Raw genomic sequence first — 20,985 nt, forward strand, 5'->3', positions numbered from 1 at the left:
TACTTGGGAGAACGCCCTGGGCCTCTGCTCACCAGGGAGACCCCCCCCCCCGAGTCACACTCTCTCCAGAGCTGAGAAGAGTCCCCCAGCCGGATGGGCTAGTCTCTCCCTCCCACCCTTCCCAGCTGTGCATCCCAAGGCACGTTACTGACCTGCTGTGGGTCAGTTTCCAGCCTGTGCAACGGACACTGGGTACAGTGGCCGTAGGTGCTCAGTTAGTGGCGGGTCTCACGCAGGACACACGTCCAGGCCACACGGCTTGTCCTGATGTGTCCTGTTCAGATGGTAGTGCCCCCCTGCCCCCTGCCCACCGGGCTCACCAGCATCTGCTTCTCCTCCCCATCCCAGGGTCACAGCGCAGGGTAGCCAGGGTTCTGGCCCGTGGAACGTGATCAGATGGACCCACGTCCCTCTGGGCCTGGCTGACAGCCACCACCTGCCTGTGGTGCTCCGTGTCTCCATCCTTGGGTGTGGGGGGCGGGGAGAGGGGAACTCTGAGATGGGGGGAGGGGCGGAGGCTCAAGGGGGAGGAGCCTGGGCCCCTGAGGCTCTGTCCAGCAGAGAGCCCGGAGAGCTGGGACCTGGCACCCCTGCAAAGCACCGTGTCATAAGCAAGCGACGAACCACAAGCCTCGTGTCTGAGATGTGGGCTGTTACGCCGATGGGCCCCCGACTGACGGAGCCTCCTCTCAAAGACACAGGTCTCAGCCCCCAAGACCCAGTACAGAGCTGCCCAAATCCAGGGCTCAAGAGCTCATGATGAATGAGCGACCAAACCCTCAGGTGCGGAGTCCCCACTTCCAAGAGAGAGCCAAGGCCAAGTCCACACCTCTCTGACCAACACCCGCCAGGACGCGCCATGCAGGTGGGGAGCATGCAGAGCACAGGGGCCGCAGGGGGGAGGAATGTGGCTGTGGGGGCAGGGCTTGTGGCTTGCAGTGAAACGCTGTCCCGGAGAACAAGTGGCAGGACCAGCCAGGTCCCAGGAAATGGAGAGTCTCAGCTTAGCAATGGGCCCTGCTTCTCCAGAAACCTTCCCAGCCACTCGGTCAGCAGCTGTGCCCGGAGCGCCGGCAGCCCTCCCTCCCGGCCTTGCCTTTCTCATCTATAAGATGGGACTGAACAGACACCTGTAACATGGGCCCACCTGGGAGAGTCACTGGGTGCGGGAGAGACGCCCACTCGTCACCACTCGGTGACGTCTGCTCTAAGGGTGCACCGTAGCCCAGGCCTCTCTCCTCACGGCCTGCACCGACTTGTGTGCAAATCCTGAAACTGAGCCATCCTCCATCCTGACACATGGTAGCCTGGCCTCTGCATCCGCCAGGAAGGCTACGATGTAAGACAATACTGCCGCATGACAAGGGTGCAGGGGGCCGGTACCCTCACACATCACTGGTCGTGTGACAAGGGTGCAGGGGGCTGGTACCCTCTCACGTCACCAGCAGGAGGGCAAGTAGGCTCAGCCCACTTTCGGAAAACGGTTTGGCAGTCGCTCACGGAATTAAACTTTTCTTTCCTGTAAAGCAGCAGTTCCACTCCCAGTTACTTACCAAAGTGCAATGCAAACATGTCCACAAGAAGGTCTGCATACCTGGCAATATACAAAGAAGATACAAACCACGACCAGAAGGGATTTATGTCAGGAATGCAAAGCTGTCTTAACAAAATCAATCAATGTCATTCACCATATTTACAGGTTAAAAAAACCTCAACAGACTCAGAAACACGCGACAAAATGTAACCTCCTGATAAAAATACTCAGAAACCTAGGAATAGAGTGGAGCTTTCCTAACTTGCTACACGGCATCTGTGAAATATCTACAGCTGACATCACAGCTAACACAAGAAGACTGAATGCTTCCCCTAAAATCAGGACCAAGACAGGAATGTCTGTTCTAATTACTTCTAATTCAAAACTGAGCTGGAGATTCCAGTCTGTGCAATAAGGCAATAAAAGAAAGAAACAGCTTCCCGGTTGGAAAGGAAGGAAGAAAACCTCTTTCATCCAGACCCAACATGATTATCAGTGTAGAAAATATGGCGGATGCTTCAACAACACTACTAGAACTAATAAAGTTGCAAGATATAAGATAAATATACAAAAATCAATTATGTTCATCTATATCAGCAACAAGCAGTTGGAAACTAAACATTTGAAAATACCATCTACTGGTTGGCTCAGTCAGAAGTACACGTGACTCTTGATATCAGGGTCATGAGTTTGAGCCCCATGTTGGGTGTAGAGATTAATAAATAAACTTATAAAAATAAAAATACCTTTTACATTCTAGAGATTTTTGTACAGCAATGTGAATGTTTTTTGGTTTTTTTTTTTAATATTTTTTATTTATTTCTAGGAGAGAGAGAGAGACAGCGTGAGCAGGGGAGGGTCAGAGAGAGAGGGAGAAACAGAATCTGAAAAAGGCTCCAGGCTCTGAGCTGGCAGTCAGCACAGAGCCTGATGCGGGGCTCGAACCCACGAACCGTGAGATCATGACCTAAGCGAAAGTCGGACGCTTAACCGACTAAGCCACCCAGGCGCCCCGTTTGTGAATGTTTTTTTAACTAGCTTATTTTTCTACTTTATTGTAAGGATTTATTTTTGAGAGAGAGAGTGTGAGTGGGAGGGGCAGAGGGGAGGGGGAACAGAGGATCTGAAGCAGGTTCTGCACAGATAGCAGTGAGCCCAATGGGGGACTAGAACTTATGAACCCTGAAATCATGACCTGAGCCAAAGTCGGATGCTCAACTGACTGAGCCACCCAGGCACCCCTTAATTAATTTATTTATTTGAGAGAGAGAACCTTAAGCTGGCCAATGCAGGGCTCGAACCCACAACTCTGGGATCATGACGCAAGTGAAATCAAGAGTCAGATGTTTAACTGAAGAGACACCCAGACACCCCGACAATGTGAAGATTTTAAATGCAACTAATCTATACTTAAAAGAGGGTAAAACAGTAAGTTTTATGTTTTATGCATTTTACTACAACAAAAAGTTAAAAACACCATTTGCAATAACATTAAAAAAATGAAATACCTAGGGGTAAATATGATAAAAGATACACAAAACACAACACTGAACATTATGAATGTTGTGGGGCTGGTCACAGACCACGTAAGTATGCACTGCTAGGTGCGCTTTCATGCACTGGGAGACTCCATATCATGAAGGTGAAAATTCTCTCTAAATTAATCTATAGATTTAACGACCCCAATGAGAATTCCAGCAGGATTTTATAATATATATTAAAAACTGATTCTAAAATTCATGTGCAAATGAGTAGCCAAAACAACTTTGAAAAAGGACAGAAATAGAGTACTGAGACTACTTGGTTTCAGAATTTATTGTCAAGTTATAGTTATCAGGGCAGCGTGGTATAGAAACAGACAAATTGGTCAATGGAACAGAATAGAGAGCCCAGAAATAGGCCCACACACATCACCGAAACGGTGTAAAGGCAACTTAGTGGTGAAAGAATAGTCTCTCAGCATGTGGTGCCAGGATCATCTGCAAACACACTAAGCTTGACCACCACCTCCTGTCACGTAGGAAAAGTCACTGGGAACACATCATGGTGCTGACAGTATCACCCAGATAAACCTGTAGAAGCTGACACAAGAGGTCTTGGGGACCTTGGGTTAGGCAAAGCCTTGTTAGCCACAGAAAACTGAAAAGTTAAATAGATGACTGAGTTTAGCTTCATCAGAATTTTTAATAAGATCGGCTCTTTCAACGACACTGGTCAAGGCCGGCTGCACCAGGGACATTTTGCAGATTGTGTGGAGGACTTGTGTCCAAAGTACATAAAGGACCATCAAAACTCAGTAAAACGGAAACAACTCCATCAGAGCAAGAGGCAAAGGGAAAGGCGCCCACCAGTGATGACGTGCGGGTGGCACCGAGCACAAGTGAGGTGGATGGCCTGGTGCAGCATCCAGGAAGGACGCGGGAGCCCTGGGGCCAGGGCAGCACTCCTCCAGGCTGGCCTCCCAGCTCCCTGGCACTCTGGGGGGTGAGGGGGCGCGCTTTATTGTGTGTAACTCAGGCCTCGGTAGTGGTGAACTTAGGAAAGTAGAGGTGTCCATGACCCCAGAGAGCAAAGAAGCAGAGAAACCAGGGCCTCTCACCCCAGGTGCGCCCTGCTCTACGGAGCAGAACCTGCTTTCTCTAGGAAATGCCCCCTCCCTCTCCCAGAGCCTCTGTCCAGCTGGCGCCCAGGGGCCACGTGGGCCCATCCAGGGGCCTGGCCTTGGGGCAGGAGGGAGGAATGTGCTGGCCATCCCGTCCACCTGTGGTGGGGCCACTAACCCTCATCACACTCCCTGGGGGCTAAAGATCTAGCTGGTCCCACAGCACTGTCCAAGCTGATCCTGCTAGTAGTCCACTTCTATAGAACAAGGCAAATGGAGCCCAGAGAGGGCTGCACACTCACCAGAGGTCACACAGCGGCAGAGCTACAACAGGCCAGCACCCATCTCCCAGAGCCCAGCCGAACCTGTTTAGCACAGGCAGGTGCCAAGAGCATGGGAAGCAGCACAGGCTGCAGGGCCAGGCAGGGGAGAGGGATAGGGGTCCTGGGGGGCGGTCTCTCCCAGCGGGGCCATGTGGCCAGGGCCACAGTCACTAGAAGGCTGACTTCACATTTAGGTTCTGACCCTCCTAGGGGCAGAAGAGGAGGGAGAGGTGCAGGGACCCCTCGGGCCTCTCAACACTCTTATGATGGGGCCCCAGGGGCTCGGGACCTCATGACGGGCATAGGCTGGGTGGGGCTGGGACTCCCACCCAGCGGGTCTGTTCTCCACCCTCCCTGGAGGTGGCAAACTGCCCACCACCCTTCTGGCCTCCCTCCTGGGATGGAGGGGGTGGTGGTGGAGGGGGACTGGGCCGCAGGGGAGGCGGGGAGCTGGCGCACGTCTCCCAAGGCCGGCAGTGTCTGCAGCAGGGCTTAATCCAGCAAGAGGGGCGCTTTGCCCCGAGGTGCAGAGTGCGGCCACCCCCCCAGCCGAAGCCTCAGGCTACTAGTTCCACAGCATTCTGTGTGAGTGCCGCAAAGACTCGGCTCAGATGTCACCTGTGATCACACAGGATGGTGGCTGGTGCCACTCAGAGGCCACCCTGCACACAGTAGGCTCACAGCAGCCCCGGCGAGTGTACCACCAGGGTTGAGGTGGGGCTCCCGCCTCCCCCTGGGGCCAGCAGGGGACTCAGTCCTGCTGCCCTCAGGCCAGGGCTCAGTGATGCTGGAGGGGCCTGTCCCAGCAGCACATGCCTTGAACGCCGGCCTGGGGCCTGGGGCGGCTTTTCAGTCAGGAGCTCTTATTTTAAAGAAGGATCCTGACCCTGAAAGGAGAGTTCTGGAGGTGACTCTCAGCAACGCTTTAAGGCTCCTGGGCTGCAGGAGAGGGAGCCCCCACAATGAGCCCCTGAAACCACCAGAACAGAGGGCCCCACACTGGTGCCCCCATGTCGCCCCAGGACCAGCACCCCTGCAGGACACAGGGTGATGTAGTAACTCCTCGTCAAGTGCTCCTCCTTTTCCTGGAGCCGGAAACTCTCTGGACTCCCAGCCCCCCTCCCCTGCAGGCCAGGACCTCAAGAGTAAGGCCTATGGGCACGTGGAGGGACAGGAACAGCTGGATGGGGCTGGCAGGAGGTCCCCAAGGGAGGAGGGATGGGGCTGACACCTCAGCTCTCCAAGTGGCAGGGCTGCACCTGTGGGCTTCCTTCTCAGGCTGTTAGAGCACAGCCAGGTCTGCCCGCCTGTGCACGCGCCCCCCCCTCCCCCATCAGGCCCTCCCGCCTGCGCACGCACCCCCCCAAGAGAGGCATCAGGGGTGGGAGGTCTACATGTCACATTCCTAAGCTCAGAGCCCCTCCAGGGTGGGAGGGCAGCTGGCTGGGGTATCCCAGCAGCAAAACCCCTGACCCCAGGAGGGCCCCACACCCTACCCCCAGGATCTGCTCAGGCTGCGTCCCCTCCTCAGAACCAGACAGACAGCGGTCCAGAGCCTGCCCCACTCTTCTCTTCAGGCACCAGGGATCAGGACTTCCCTGACCAGCGGTCTGGAGTGAGCCCGCAGGGCTGCATCCCTGCACAGAGCACGAGGCAGGGGCTGGTCTGGGTGGGGTGGATGGAGGCCTACAGTAAGAGAAGAAGGGGCAGAGGGGGGCAGAGGGGGACATGGGAAGGCAGAGGGGAGTGGGGGGGCAACGGGGGGCAGGAGGGGTAAGGGGGGCAGGAGGACAGGGGGCAGAGAGAGGCAAGGGGGGCAGAGGGGGGCAAAAGGAGGCAGAGGGAGGCAGAAGGGAGCAGAAGGGGGCAGGGGGGTGGGGGGATAGGGGGCAGCAGGAGGCGGGGGGGCAAGGAGGGCAGAGGGGGACATGGGGGGGCAGAGGGGGACATGGGGGGGCAGAGGGGGACAGAGGGGGACAGAGGAGGGCATAAGGGAGTAGGGGGACAGGGGGCGACATGAGGAGCAGCAGAGAGGGGGCAGAGGGGGCCACAGGAGAACAGAGGGGGCAGAGAGGGACACGGTGGGCAGAAGGGGACAGAGGGGGGCACAGAGGGGATAGAGGAGGGTAGAAGGGTAGAGGGGGATAGAGGAGGGCAGGGGGGCAGAGGGGGACACAGGGGGGACAGAGGAGGGCAAGGGACAGGAGGAATGGGGGGGGCAGAGGGGGACTGGGCCTGACCCTGCAGCTCTATCCCTGCCCCCAACCCAGGACATCAGGGCTGTGGGCACATCAGGCCACCCCAGGCCACCAGCTTCTTCCCAGCTGCCTCCAATGACCCCTTCCTCCTCCTCCTCCCCTCCCCTCCCCTGCCTCCATCTGATTCCACTCTGCCTTTTCCCAGGGAGTCTGGAGGTGACTCAGCCCCTTACCATTTCCGGGAGCAGAGGTGAGGCACCTGGGCAGGTGAGACACATCCTGGGGCTGAGCCGGGCTGAGCCGGTAACGTCTGGAACCATGGGGCTAGCACAGCCTGGTGGCCCGGCTCCAGAGAACTCTGCCCTTGCCACACTGAGGCCCAGGAGCTCGGGTGGGGGAGGGCACTGGTGGCCCCTCCCCCACAGCCTTTCCACTGTCAAAACCTCTGCTCCCCCCACCAGAATCTAAGCTCCAGGGGAGCAGCGGCTTTGCCTTGGCACAACTCAGACCCCTCCACCCAGGAAGGGCCACCTACACAGCGGCGCTCAGGGGGCATCTGTGGCACCTGAAGGAGGGAGGCTCGCATCGTGCCCTGGCTCTGCTCCCCACCCTGCAGAGGAACTGGCCTTCCCTCCTGACCCTCCCGGCCTGCCTGGCCCAGAGGCCTCCTTCGGGCACATTCCCTTCCCTCTCCCGGGCACCCCCTTCATCGGTGCTACAGGACTGCAGAGTCCCTCTCCTGGCCCCACAGTACCTTCCAGCCTCCATCCCTGCCATTCACCAAACACCTGTTGCAGACACCTCTGGCCTCCAAGGTGCTAAGCCGAGTCCTTCCTGGACGGGGCAGCATGTGGCCGGCCCACCCACCGCCAGGCTTCTGAGCCCTCCCGGCACCCCGTCTGGTCTCCCAGTTATAAAACCAGACTCTGGCGCCAAATGGAGGTGGTGGCCGTGCCACACGAGGAATATTCTAAATGTCACTGGGCTGTTCGCCTTTAAGGGTCAGTTCTGTTTACATGAATTTCCCCTCAGTAAAGAGAAACACAGAAATGGAACAAAGTATACACCTCCGGGGGGCGGGGGTTCCACCTCCAGCCGCTTCTCCAGAATGCTCCCCCGCCTCAAGCTCACATCTCCACCCCCTGAATGTGGCAACTTCTCAATCCTGATGCCAGCTCCTGGTCTCCACCCTTCTCCCTTTGGCCTTGGCTCAAACTTGGAGTGTCCTCGCCTCTCCCTGTCCTGCGCCCCATGCCCCGTGTACACCACACCCTGGTCCCCAAGTTTCAGGACATAAGCAGAATCTGACCACTTCCCACCGCACCCCTGCCAGCACCCTAGACCAAGCCTCCTCTTGTCTGGAGAACTCCAAAGCCCCCCAACAGACCTCCCTGCCTCTGTCAGCCGACAGCCAGCACAAGGCCCCGCATGCACTGTGTCACCGGCGAGCTCATGGCCCGCCCTCTGCTCCAGACACACTGGCCTCCCTGCTTCTCCTTCTAACCCCTGCCGGGCCCACCCACTTTCCGGGGAAGCCATCTCCCCTCTTCTGTGGACAATGCTGGAAAATCCCAGTCCTGGTGGGTGCCCCATCTTCTTACTCACCTTTCCTCACATCCTGTTCCGGTGCCATCCTCATGCTCGGTGAGCCCCAGACCTTGCTGGACGCCGGAACCAAACCTGACCTTGGCTGCTGCCAGGAACCCACACTGGGCACCTCAGCACCTGCCCTACCTCCAGGGCCGCTGGTCCATCACTGGCCCTCCCCTCACAGCCCAGCCGCCTGCCCTTGGTCATGTCACATAGAGCCCACCCCTCCCCCAAAGCCTGTGTCCGGGGAGCTGAATGTTCTAGACCAGGGGAAGGCTTGGATGGGAAACTGTGGTCCGTTGGGGTCAAGGTCAGCTCTGAACACAGGAGCAGCGACCCCTCTGGACCCCTGGCCCCGGGCAGGTGGCTGTGCAGCGTGCAGGGGCCAGGCGGGCAACAGGACCCCATCCTGCACATGATGACTGCCTCTAACCAGGAGGGGGGCGGCCACTCCCCCAGCTCAAGTGACTTCCAAGGACTTAAAGGCCCAGCACCCCCTGCCCCATGGAAGGCAGACATTGTGGACCAGCGTATTCACAACACCTGTAGAGATGAGAACAAGTTTAAAGTGACCACAATCACCAGAGAAAAGCCGAGAAAAGACCCGGGAAGGTACTGAGTTTACCCTTCAGGCTGATCCTTGGCAGACATCTAACAACAATCAATCAATCAGTCAAAAAGACAATCAAATAAAACAATAAGTAAATAACTAAACTAAAACAATGACGAAACCCCGGGAAGAGGGGAGCACAATTTCCAAGCTCCCACGTCATTAGTTCAAATCTCCAACAGCAACTGTCAGGAAACACAGAGACACACACGGCCCGTTCTAAGGAAAAGATGAACAAAATGAGTCCCTGACAAAGATTCTGTGGCAGGTAAATTACACAGACCTTAAAAACCAGTTTTAGGGGCGCCTGGGTAGCTCAGTCAGTTCAGGATCCAACTCCAGCTCAGGTCATGATCTCACGGTTCGTGGGTTCGAGCCCTGCGTCGGGCTCTGTGATGACAGCTCAGAGTCTGGAGCCTGCTTCAGATTTTGTGTCTCTCTCTCTTTGACCCTCCCCTGCTCATGTTGTCTCTCTCTCTCTCTCTCTCAGAAACAAATTTTTTTAAATTAAAAAAAAACCAAACAAACAGTTTTAAATGTGCTCGAGGAGCCAATGGAATGTGTGGAGAAAGTCGAGAAAAGGACGTACAAACAAGAGTAGGAACAAAGGCAGAAACACTGAGGTTAGCAGTGTGGCCACACGGAAAGACCAGAGCCACAGAAGAAGAACCTGGGGGTCAAGCAATGGGGGGGAGGCAGAAAGGGGGAGACACAATCTGAGGAAATGACGGTGGGAAATGCCCCCAGGTGGGAGGGGACAGGAGCATAATCTTCGACCTCCAGATCATGATCTGAGCCAAAGTCAAGAGTCAGACACTTAACCAACTGAGCCACTGAGGCGCCCCTACAGCACGTGACTCTTGATCTCGGGGTCATGAGTTTGTGTTCTGCACTGGGTGTAGAGAGGACCTTAAAATTTTTTAAATAAACACATAAATACAAATAGAAGAATGATTAATTATGCCTCAGGGTGCACGGTGTATGGAGAGGTAAGACCGTGGCACATACAGCCACGGGGTGTGGCCCAGGCCACGTGGAGGAGCAGCCTCTGTGCTTCGCTGATGCTCAGCTACTATGAATTCAGTCCAGAAGGTTATAAATTTAGGATGCAAAATGTAATCGCCATGGCAACCACAACGCAGAGCCACAGAATGTACACAAAAGAGGGCTGGGACGTGCTCGACAAGCAGGAACAGAAGGAACGACCTCCACACGGTCCCTGCCGTCTCTGGAAGACCCACGCAGGGGTGGGGAAACGTAATACGTAGGGGTGAGAGACTGAGAGCTTGTCCTCGAGCACAGACTCGTGAGGATGTCCTCACCACCTCCATTCCATTCCGTACTAGAAATTCTGGCCAGGGCAACCAGGTGAGAGAGAGAAGGAAAAGGCACCCACGGTGGAAAGGAGGAAGCAAAATCACGTTTGCAGAGGACATGGGCTTCTGCAGAAAATGCCAAGGACCACACCAAATAGCTGCTGGAGCGAGTGGCTCCAGCAAAGCAGTGGATACAGAGTCAGCGCACGAAAATCAGCTGCACGTTTATTTTTATGTATTAATTTTTTAATTAAAAAAATTTTTTTATTGGGGCGCCTGGGTGGCTTAGTCGGTTAAGCGTCCGACTTTCGCTTAGGTCATGATCTCGCGGTTCGTGGGTTCGGGCCCCGCGTCGGGCCCTGTGCTGGCTGCCGGCTCGGAGCCTGGAGCCTGTTTCAGTCTGTGGCTCCTTCTCTCTCTGCCCCCCCCCTGCCCACGTTGTCTCTCTCTCTCTCCTAGAAATAAATAAAACATTAAAAAAAAAAATTTAAAAAAAAAAAAAAAAAAAAAATTTTTTTATTTATTTTGAGAGAGAGCAAGCACAAGTGGGTAGGGACAGAGAGGAGAGACAGGCGCCCCTATTTATTTTTTTTAATTCTTAAGAAATGTTTATTCATTTTTGAGAAAGAAAGAGAGCACCAGCAGGGGAGGGGCAGCGAGGTGGGGGGGACGGAGAATCCAAAGTGGCTCCACATGGACAGCACTGAGCCCGTCGCGGGGCTCAAATTCATGAAACACGAGATCATGACCTGAGGCAAAGTCTGCCATCAACCAGTGAGCCAGCCGGGCGCCCCGGAAGGTCACCTTTGTACACACAATAGCAATCTGAAGGGTAACTGCAAGAAAAAGTTAACTTACAATAACATCAAAAACAATAAAATACTTAAGAAATAACCAAGTAGATAAAGACTTGTAGGATGACAACTATAAAACATCATGGGAAGAAATTAGAGACATAAATACGTGGAAATACACTCCTCATCATGGACTGAAAGACTTGAAACCATCAAAATTCCATATTCCCCAAAGCAAATCTATGGACTCCATTCAATCCCTATCAAAATCCCGAATAACACATTTTGCAGAAATGAAAACCCATCCTAAAATTCATATGGAATTTCAAGGGACCCTGAGGAGCCAAAACTATCCTGAAAAAAGACAAAATAGGAGGACTCACACCTCATTGTTTCAAAAACTAATATAAAGCCACCGTAATCAAATCAGCGTGGTATTGGCATGAAGAACAGATGCACAGACCTGGGATAGAGCCAGGAAACAAACTACATACATGGTCAAGTGATGACTTTTGACAAGAATGCAGAGACCATTCACTGGGGAAACAAGACCTTCAACAAGGGGCTCTGGGAAGCCCAGATCGACGCAGGCAACAGAGTAAGAACAAAGTCGGATCCTCACCCAACCACACATAAAAATTAACTCAAAATGGATCAAGGACATAAACCTAAGGCCATACGTCGCCCGTTCGGCCACTCAACAGGTGTTAGTAAATTCAGGAAGACTGGAAGCTTGTCATCAAGCACCTTCTGACCACAGGGTGTGACCAGAGAACTCAATTACAGGACAATGGAAAGTTCCCTCACACGTGGAGAGTAAACTACCATTCAACAGCCAGTGGACCAAGGGAGGGATCAAAGATAATGGGGACAAATGACAATGGAGTACCCCATACCGAGACCTAGAGAAGGCAACACAAGCAGTTCTAAGAGGGAAGGTCGCGGAGATGAACGGCTACCTCAAGAAACAAGAGAGGGGCGCCTGGGTGGCTTAGTCGGTTAAGCGTCCGACTTTCGCTTAGGTCATGATCTCGCGGTTCGTGGGTTCGAGCCCTGCATCGGGCTCTGTGCTGAATGCCAGCTCGGAGCCTGGAGCCTGTTTCAGTCTGTGACTCCCTCTCTCTCTGACCCTCCTCTGCTCACGCTCTCTCTCTCTCTCTCTCTCCTAGAAATAAATAAAAAATATTAAAAAAAAAAAAAAAGAAACAAGAGAGACCTGGGGCGCCTGCGTGGCTCAGTTGGTTAAATGTCCAACTTCAGCTCAAGTCATAATCTCGAGCCCTGCGTTGGGCTCTGTGCTGACAGCTCAGAGCCTGGAGCTGCTTCAGATTCTGTGTCTCCCTCTCTCTCTCCCCTCCCCTGCTCATGCTCTCTCTCGAAAATAAACAAACATTAAAAAATTTTTTCTAAGAAGGAACAAGAGATACATTTCATAAGCTACCTAACTCCACACCTCAAGGAACCAGAAAAAGAAGAATAAACGAAGCCCAAAGATAGTATAAGGAAGGAAATGACAAAGAGCAGAAACAAATGAAACAGATGAAAAAGACAACAGAAAAGTCAATAAAACTTACAGCCGTTTTTTTGTTTGTTTGTTTTTTGAAAATAGAAACAAACCTGGCAAACCTTTAGCCGGACTCAACAAGAAAAAAGGAGAGGGAGAGAGAGAGAGAGAGAAAGCGGGGACTCAAAAAAATCCGAAACAAAAGAGGAGACACTCTGCCAATGGCACAGGCACATGGGACTGCAGAGACTATTGCGGATAATCACACGCCAACAGCAAACCAATAAACCCGCAGGAGTGCACAACCCACCAAGACGGAATTGTGAAAAAGCAGAAAATCTGAACACATGGATTACTAGCAAGGAGGCTGAATCTAGAATCAGAGACCTTTCAACAAAAGATGGCCTCGCTGGTGAATTCTACCTGCATTTAAAGAAGAAATAACACCAGGGGCGCCTGGGTGGCTTAGTCGGTTAGGCGTCCGACTTTCGCTTGGGTCATGGTCTCGCGGTTCGTGGGCTCGAGCCACGTGTCGGGCTCTGTGCTGACTGCCAGCACAGAGACTGGAGCCTGTTTCAGAGTCTGTGTCTCCCTCTCTCTCTGACCCTCCCCTGCTCACGCTGTCTCTCTCTCTCTCTCCTAGAAATAAATAAAAATATTAAAAAAAAAAAAAAAAACAGGAAGAAATAACACCAATTCATACCAAAAACTAGAAGATGAGGGGGCACTTCCAAACTCCCCGGATGAGGTCAGCAGTTCCCTGATGCCAGAACCAGACACGGACGCCCCAAGAAAAGAAAGTCATAGGCCAGTAACGCCGATGAATGCAGATGCAGAAGCCCTCGATAACGCATCTGCAGACCGAATTCAACAACACACTGAAAGGGTCACACACCCTAACAGAGTGGGATTTATTCCAAGGATGCAGGTTTGGATCAAGAAATCGACTCAAGGGGCACCTGGGTGGCTCAGTCGATTAAGCATTCAACTTCAGCTCAGGTCGTGACCTTGTGGTTTGTGAGTTCAAGGCCCCCATCGGGCTCCGTGCTGACAGCTCAGAGCCTGTATCTGCTTCGGAGTCTGTGTCTCCCTCTCTCTCTGCCCCTCCCCTGCTCGCGCTCAGTCTCTGTCTCTCAGTAAAAATTAAATGTTAAAAAAAATTTTTTTTAAAAGAAAGAAATCGATTCAAGCAACAGTCTCCTTCGCTGTCCTGTCCGCTGCTCATGTGTTCAATAAACTTGCATTGCCTTAAAAAAAATCAATTTGACATCTGCAAATCAATTAATGTGACACACGGCATGCGCAAAATCAAGGATTAAAATCGTATGATGATTTCAATAGATGCAGAAAAAGCGTTTGACAAAATTCACCACTGGTTTACAATAGCCATCCTCAACAAAGTGGGGACAGAGGGGACATACCTCGACACGCTGAAGGCCACATGTGACAAGCTCACAGCTCACATCACACTCAACAGGGAGAAGCTGAGAGCTCTTCCTCGAAGATTGGGAATGAGACAAGGAAGCCCAGTCTCTCCATGTTATCCCACAGGCGCCTGGGAGAAGCGGCCAGAGCAACGAGGCGAGGAGGCACAGGGCATCTCAACCGACGGGAAGCAGGGGAACTGTCACTATTTGCAAATGACACGTCATGGAGAGGGGACCCTGGAGCTACACACACACACACACACACACACACACACACACACTAGAACTGATAAATGAATTCAGTGAAATGACATGACACAAAATCAATGTACAGAAACCAGCTGTGTTTCTACACAGTAATAACAGACCGTCAGAAAGAGAAATTAAGACAAAAATCCTTCTGACGAATGCATCAAAAAGAATAAAACGCTTAAGAATAAACTTAATCAAGGAGGTGAAAGACCCGTACGCTGAACACCAGAACACCTTAAAGAAAGGGGCGCCCAGGGGGCTCAGTTGGTTAAATGTCCAACTGCTGGTTTTGCATCAGGTGGTAACCTCAGCACTCGTGAGTTCAAACCCCGAGTCAGTCTATGCTGACGGCGTGGAGCCTGCTTGGGATTTTCTGTCTCCCTCTATCTCTGCCCCTCTCCTGCTCACACTCTCTATCTCAAAAATAAATAAATAAACATTTAAAAAACCAATCTTGGCACACCCGGGGGGCTCAGTCAGTTAAGCATCTGACTTCGGCTCAAGTCATGATCTCATGGTTCATTTGAACCCTGCGGCGGGCTCTGTGCTGACAGCTCAGAGCCTGGAACCTGCTTCGGATTCTGTGTCTCCCTCTCTCTCTGCCTCTCTCTACCCCTCCCCCACTCATTCTGACTCTTTCTCAGAAATAAACAGTAAAGGAAAAAAACAAAACAATCTTAAAGAAATAAGCCGAAGACAACACAAATAAACGGAAAGATAGTCCGTGCCCATGACAAGAAGAACTAATACTGTCAGGATGTTCGTACTTCCCAAAACAATCTACAATTCAGCGCAATCCCTACCAAATCCCGATGGCATGTTTCACAGAAATAGAGCAAACAGTCCTAAAATTTGTATGGAATCACACAAGGCCCCGAACAGCCAAGCAATTCTGGGAAAGGAGAACAGAGTTGCTCGTTTCATGCTTCCCGATTTCAAACTCTGTTACACAGCTACAGTGGCCAGACTACGGTGGTGCTGGCACAAACACAGACACACGGGTCCGTGGAACAGAAACCCCAAAATAAGCCCACACACACACGCTCAACTAACTTGTAATAAAGGAGACAAGAGCATACGATGGCGGAAGGGCGGTCTCTTCAATAACTGGTGCGGGGAAAACTGAAGCCGCCGCGGAAGGGCCCGGCCTGCTGGCTCCCCGCACGTGAGCAGATCAACGCAACACGGATTGAAGACTTGAATGCAAGACCTGAAACCATGAAATGCCTAGAAGGAAACACAAGCTTCTGGACATCGGTCTTGCTGATGATTTTTTTTTTTAATTTAATGTCAAAGGCAAAGGCAACAAAAGCAAAAATAAAGCCGTGGGCAGGCACCCGCCTGCAAAGCTTCTGCCCGACACAGGACACCATCCACAGAATGCAAAGGCCACCTGTGGAATGGGAGAAAATATTTGCAAATCCTGTCTCTGACAGGGGGCTAGTGTCCAAAATACATAAAGAACTCGTACGACTCAACAGCTAAACAAAAAATAAAAACTCCCAACAATCAAAAAAAAACTAGACATTTCTCCAAAGAAGACACCCAGACAACAACAGGCACAGGAAAAGGTGCTCAACATCGCTCCTCATCAGGGCACCCGGGGGGCTCGTCAGTTAGCGCTCTCTCTCTCGCTTGTTCAAAAATAAATAAATATAAAAAACAATTTTTTAATCACTTAGCATCAGGGAACTGCATATCAGGACCACAGTGAGATGCCACATCCCACCTGCCGGAATGGCTACCGACCACAGGCCAGAAGGAACAAGGGTTGGTGAGGATGTGCAGAAAAGGGAACCTGGTGCACCCCTGCTGGGAATGAAGACTGGTGCAGACACTGTGGAAGGCAGTACCGAGGTTCCTCAAAAACTTAAAAATAGAAGTACTGTAAGATCCAGCAACCCCACTTCTGTGTATTTACCCGAAGGAGAGAAACCACTAACACAGAACGGTATCTACCCCACACATTCACAGCAGCATTATTCACCAAGGACAAGACACGGAAACAGGTAAATTTCCTCTGACGGACGAGTAGACACAGAAAATGTGCTCACAGACACAGTGGAATATTACTCTGCCAATAAAAAAAGGAAAACCCTGCCGTTTGCGACAACATGGATGAACCTTGAGGGCAAGATGTTAAATGAAAGAAACCACATAGAAGACGACAAATCCTCTATGTGAAATCTAAGGAAAAAAGTCCAGACTCAGATACAGAAGACAGGGGGGTGGTTGCCAGTGAGATGGGAGAAATGGGCAGAGGCACAAACTTCCAGGTATAAGAGAATTAGACCCGGGGACATAAGGCACAGCATGGGGACTGTAGTCAGTAGGTCCCAGCTCCACAGGTGCAAGGTGCTAAGGCCTTAAGTGCTCTCCACACACGAGGAAAGCTGTGACCGTGTGGTGACAGATGTTAACTACTTTGGGGATCTGGTCACAACACACACAGTATCTGATCACTACGCCGGACACCGGAAACTAATTGAAAGCTGTATGGGAGTTCCATCTCAGCTCCAAACAGGAAGGAAATCCTGCAATGTTGCTACACACAGTTGAGCCTTGAGGACGCGCTACTCTGTGAAACAGGCCAGACACAAGACCAACGCAGGAGGGACCCACTCATAGGTCCCAGTGTCGTCAGGCTCACAGGCACGTAGATGGCGTGGCCGGCGCAGGGGGCAGGGCAGTGAGTGTTTAGTGGGGACAGAGTCTTCTCAGTGTGGGGAGATGGAAAGTTCTGGAAACAGATGGGGGTCATGGCTGCTTGGCAATGTGAATGTGGTATCTGCCCCTGCACCTTACACATAAAAGCAGTTAAGACTTTAGTTTTATGTTATGTGTGTTTTAACACAATATTAAAAGTTTCTTTAATGTTTATTAATTTATATTGAGAGAGAGAAAGAGTGTGAGGAGGAGGGGCAGAGAGAATCCCAAGCAGCCTCTGTGCTCTGCACAGAACCCAACTCGGGGCTCAATCCCACGACCCTGGGATCATAACCTGAGCTGAAATCAAAAGTCAAATGTTTAACGGACTGAACCACGCAGGTGCCCCTATTTTAACACAATGAAAAGAAGGGGGGGTGCCTGGGTGGCTCAGTTAGTCCAAGTTTGACTCAGGCCATGATCTCACAGTTGATGGGTTCGAGCCCCGTGTCAGGCTCTGTGCTGACAGCTCGGAGCCTGGAGATGCTTCAGATTCTGCGTCTCCCTCTTTCTCTGCTCCTCCCCTGCTCGTGTTCTCTCTCTTGGTCTCTCAAAAATGAAAAAATGTTTTAAAAAATTTTTAAAAAAAGAAAGAAGGGGGAAATAGCCTGTCCCAGGCACTGTCCTGACGGATGGAGAGCAGCAGATGAGAAAGCCCAGACCCTCCCCTGCACCCCCGGGACTGGGCAGACCAGGTGAGCTGGGGCCATGCAGGCAGCTCACAGGCAGGGGGAATAAGTGAACAGGGTACGTGCCAGCTGGTGGGCACCTGGTGCAGGGCAGGGCTTAGCAAACACAGAGTCCAAAGCCAGCAGCAAACGAGGAGGGTAACGGGGACAAGGTTGTCCCCACCCCATCCCCCGCCCAAGTCCCTCCAGGTCATCGGACCCGAGGTTCGAACCTGTCTCACAGAGGCAGGCAGCTTGGAGGACACTCAGGTCCCCCTGCCCTGCCCAACCCCCCAGATGGAGACCCCACCTGGGCTTTGGAGAGGACGGGGGTCAAACACGCCTCCTCCCCTAGGCCTGTCACAAGAAGCGCTTCTTGAGGAGGCTGTGGGCCAGGTCCCATGTTCAAAGGCGGGGAGCCCGCTGCCAGGACAGATGACAGGGAGAAAGGGTCTGGGAGCAGGTCTTGTGGGGGCTACAGGTACCCCCTCCTCCCAGGAGCCCTCACATGGCCAGCTGGCCAGGTCTGCCCAAATCTACTTCAAGGCCCTCCAGGCCGGGCAGGAGAGGCGGCCTGGGCCTGCCCCGATGTCCTGCTGCCCAGGGCCCATGCCTCAGGGCCCCTCCTGGCTGGGGTCAGAGTAGCCATGAGCCAGTCCATGTCACCACAGAATGGCCCCCAGCCGCCCATCTGAACTATGGCAGACTTGGGGGCCCCAGCAGCATCCCACAGCGGCACAGAACCTGGACAGACGAGGAGGCTTCATCCAAGCAGCAGGGACCGTGGGTGGGCATTCCATGGAGGTCATGAGGGAGGGGACAGGGCAGCAGGCCTCATCCCCGACACCCCTGGAGCAAGGGAGAAGGCCACGAAAGGGGGCAGGGCTACAGCATCAAGAGATCTGCTCTCATTAAAAAAAAAATTTTTTTAAAGTGGGGGGTATCTGGGTGGCTCAGTCGGTTGAGCGTATGACTTCAGCTCAGGTCATGATCTCACGGTTTGTGGGTTCGAGCCCTGCGTCAGGCCCTGTGCTGACAGCTCAGAGCCTGGAGCCTGTTTCAGATTCTGTATCTCCCTCTCTCTGATCCTCCCCTGTTCACGCTCTTTCTCTCTCTCTCTCTCACCCTCTCTCTCAGAAATATATAAAATATTTTTAAAAAAATTTTTTTAAAAAGAGATTTGCTCTGCCTTTGAAGCACTGTGTCCCCCATGGCGGCTCAAGTTTCCAAGGCCTCAGTTTCCCCAGCTGTGAAATGGGCTCCACCGTGCCAGACAGATTAGGCAAGATGCCGGTGTCATGGGCCCATTCTGAAAGACCACTGGCTTGGCCCAGTGCCAGGGAGAGCTGGGCTTGCAAGCATCGACCACTCCAGAGCCCCACGTGCCTGCCTCGGGGTGGATGCTGGCCGAGCGGGTGGACTGGGCAAGGCACTGCCCACTGGAAGTGAGGGAGCCCCTGCAGGCCAAGGAAGCCCCCTCTCCCACCTACCAGGCTGGGGGCCCTGGAGGTAGCTAGAGGGAGGCTCTGGGTCCAAGGACGCTGCTTCCAAGCAGGGTGACCAGGCAGGACAGGGCCATACCCCTCCCCTGGCCCCCAGCACAAGTCTGAGAACATGCTGGCTGCCCTTCCTCATCTGACCTTTCCCTGGCATGGTCAGTTTTCCTGAACAAGTGGAAATACGGGTCTGGAAGAGGGAGGTGGGGAGGGAGTGGGGTGAGCCAGCCCAGCCAGTGGGAGCAGGGCACAGTAGTGATGCACAGCTGCCCCCAGAGCACCATCAGGGTGGGCCCTGAGGCTCCCAGGCTCAGGAGGCCAGAGGGGGCAGCCACCTCAGTCTGCCCTGCTTCCAGAAAAGCCTGTCGCTGCCTCCCATCTGGGACATTCAGGCTCCAACATCCCAGCCGACATCAGATCCCCAAAACCTGGGGCTGCTAGGACCCCTCCCAGCCTAGCAGGTGGGCAATAGAGAGCCAACACTGGTCCCTTTTGGATGCATGTCCTGGACTGGTGTCTCAGGGCGAAGGCAGGGCTCGAGCCCCTCCGTGGGGTGCCAGCTTTGTTCTGAGGGGCTCAGACTACAAACCCCAGCAGCATCCAGGGTCCCCCTGGAGTGCCTGGGAACAGCCCCTGAGTGCGGCCACCCTCCACAGTGGGGAGCAGGTGAGCCTCTAGGGGCCGTCCCTGCCCCACCCCCACCCTCAGCAAGGCGGGGCGGGGGGGGGGGGGGGGGGCTGCTGCTGAGGCTCCAGAGCAGGTACTGCTGGCTGGCGGCCTGAGGGCACAGTCTGCTTCCTGTCAATCTCAGGACAACTAGCCCCAGGAAGGGAGGGGAGACTCCTCAGGACTCTGGCACCTTGGAAATCACCCCAGAGCAGGGTCCACCCAGAAGCAAAGTCCAGGAGATGCCGGCTGGCAGCATGGGTGCAGGTGAGGGCGAGCTCATTAGCAGCCACACCTGCCCCCTCCTCCGAGCCCCACCTGAACTGGCCGCCTGCCCAGAGCAGCCAGGGACCAGGGTGGGGAGAGGGGGAGCCCTTTCCCACCCGCTTCTCCAGGACCCAGCCAGTCCTTCCCCCTCTGCCCCCTGCTGATCCCCGGGCGAAATGGTGGCTCAAGCTGGGGGGCCATGACGTCACCTCTAGGTGGCGGGGAGCCAGGTGGACCCCCCACATCCACGCACAGAAGCCCGCGGGGGCAGGCTGGCCCTTTCTCTCCCTGTAGCCGCTTGCCCCGCGATTTCCTCTTTCTCTGCTGAGCCGAGGTTTCGCAACGTGGCCGCGGAGGTCCGCGGGTGACAGTGAGACACGCAGCCGGGTGGGGGTGGGGGGGAGGGGAGGCGACACAGCCGCAGGCCCCGGGGCCGCTGGGAGGCGACGTCCGGCTCGGTACAGGTGCACTCCGGGCCTGCGCCCCCCCCCGGGCCACGCAGGCGCGGCAACAGCCCTCTTGGCCGGGGGGGAGGTTAGCATCCAGGCCGGCCCCCACCCCAGGCCGCACCCATCCCGGCCCCGCACCGGAGCGGACCCGCACCCATCCCGGCCCAGCACCCATCCAGCCCCGCAGCCACCCCGGGTGCGCCCGCCCGGCCCCCACCTACCCGGGGCGCCGCAGTCGGCGCAGCGCGCGTTCCCCGGCCGCTGCAGCAGCTCCAGGACGGCCCTTCGCCGCTCCTTGGCCATGGCCGCGATGCCGCGCGCCCGCGATGCCGGGCCCGGGCCCGGAGCGTCCGCCCGCCGCGCTAGCGCCCCACGCAGGCCGCCCGCCGCCCGCGGCCCTGCGCCATCCTGGGCGGCCTCAGCCCGCGCGCCGGTTCCGCATTCCTGCCGCCCGGCCCGGCTCCGCCGCCGCTCGTGTCGCCGCCGTGGCCGCCGAGCGTGTGCCGGCGCGGGGCCCGGGGCGCACGGCGCGCTCTGCTCTGGCCGGCGCGGCCCGCGGGCGGCCCCCAGCGGCGCGGGCGGG

The 20,985-nt window shown here is 54.5% G+C and overlaps 1 protein-coding gene across 1 annotated transcript in view; it reads right to left on the reverse strand.

Moving 5' to 3' along the window:
- The window catches only part of ADAP1 (ArfGAP with dual PH domains 1), a 49,854-nt gene extending 29,115 nt beyond the window's left edge, over positions 1 to 20,739 (reverse strand). The window contains exon 1 of the mRNA XM_039226121.1: positions 20,624 to 20,739. Coding sequence (XP_039082052.1) covers positions 20,624 to 20,705 — 82 coding nt within the window. The 5' untranslated portion in view covers positions 20,706 to 20,739. The remainder of the gene's footprint in view (positions 1 to 20,623) is intronic.
- Between the last annotated feature and the right edge of the window lie 246 nt (positions 20,740 to 20,985).

This window comes from Hyaena hyaena, unplaced genomic scaffold, assembly GCF_003009895.1.
Source record: "Hyaena hyaena isolate Hyena2069 unplaced genomic scaffold, ASM300989v1 scaffold_20, whole genome shotgun sequence".
NCBI lineage: Eukaryota > Metazoa > Chordata > Mammalia > Carnivora > Hyaenidae > Hyaena > Hyaena hyaena.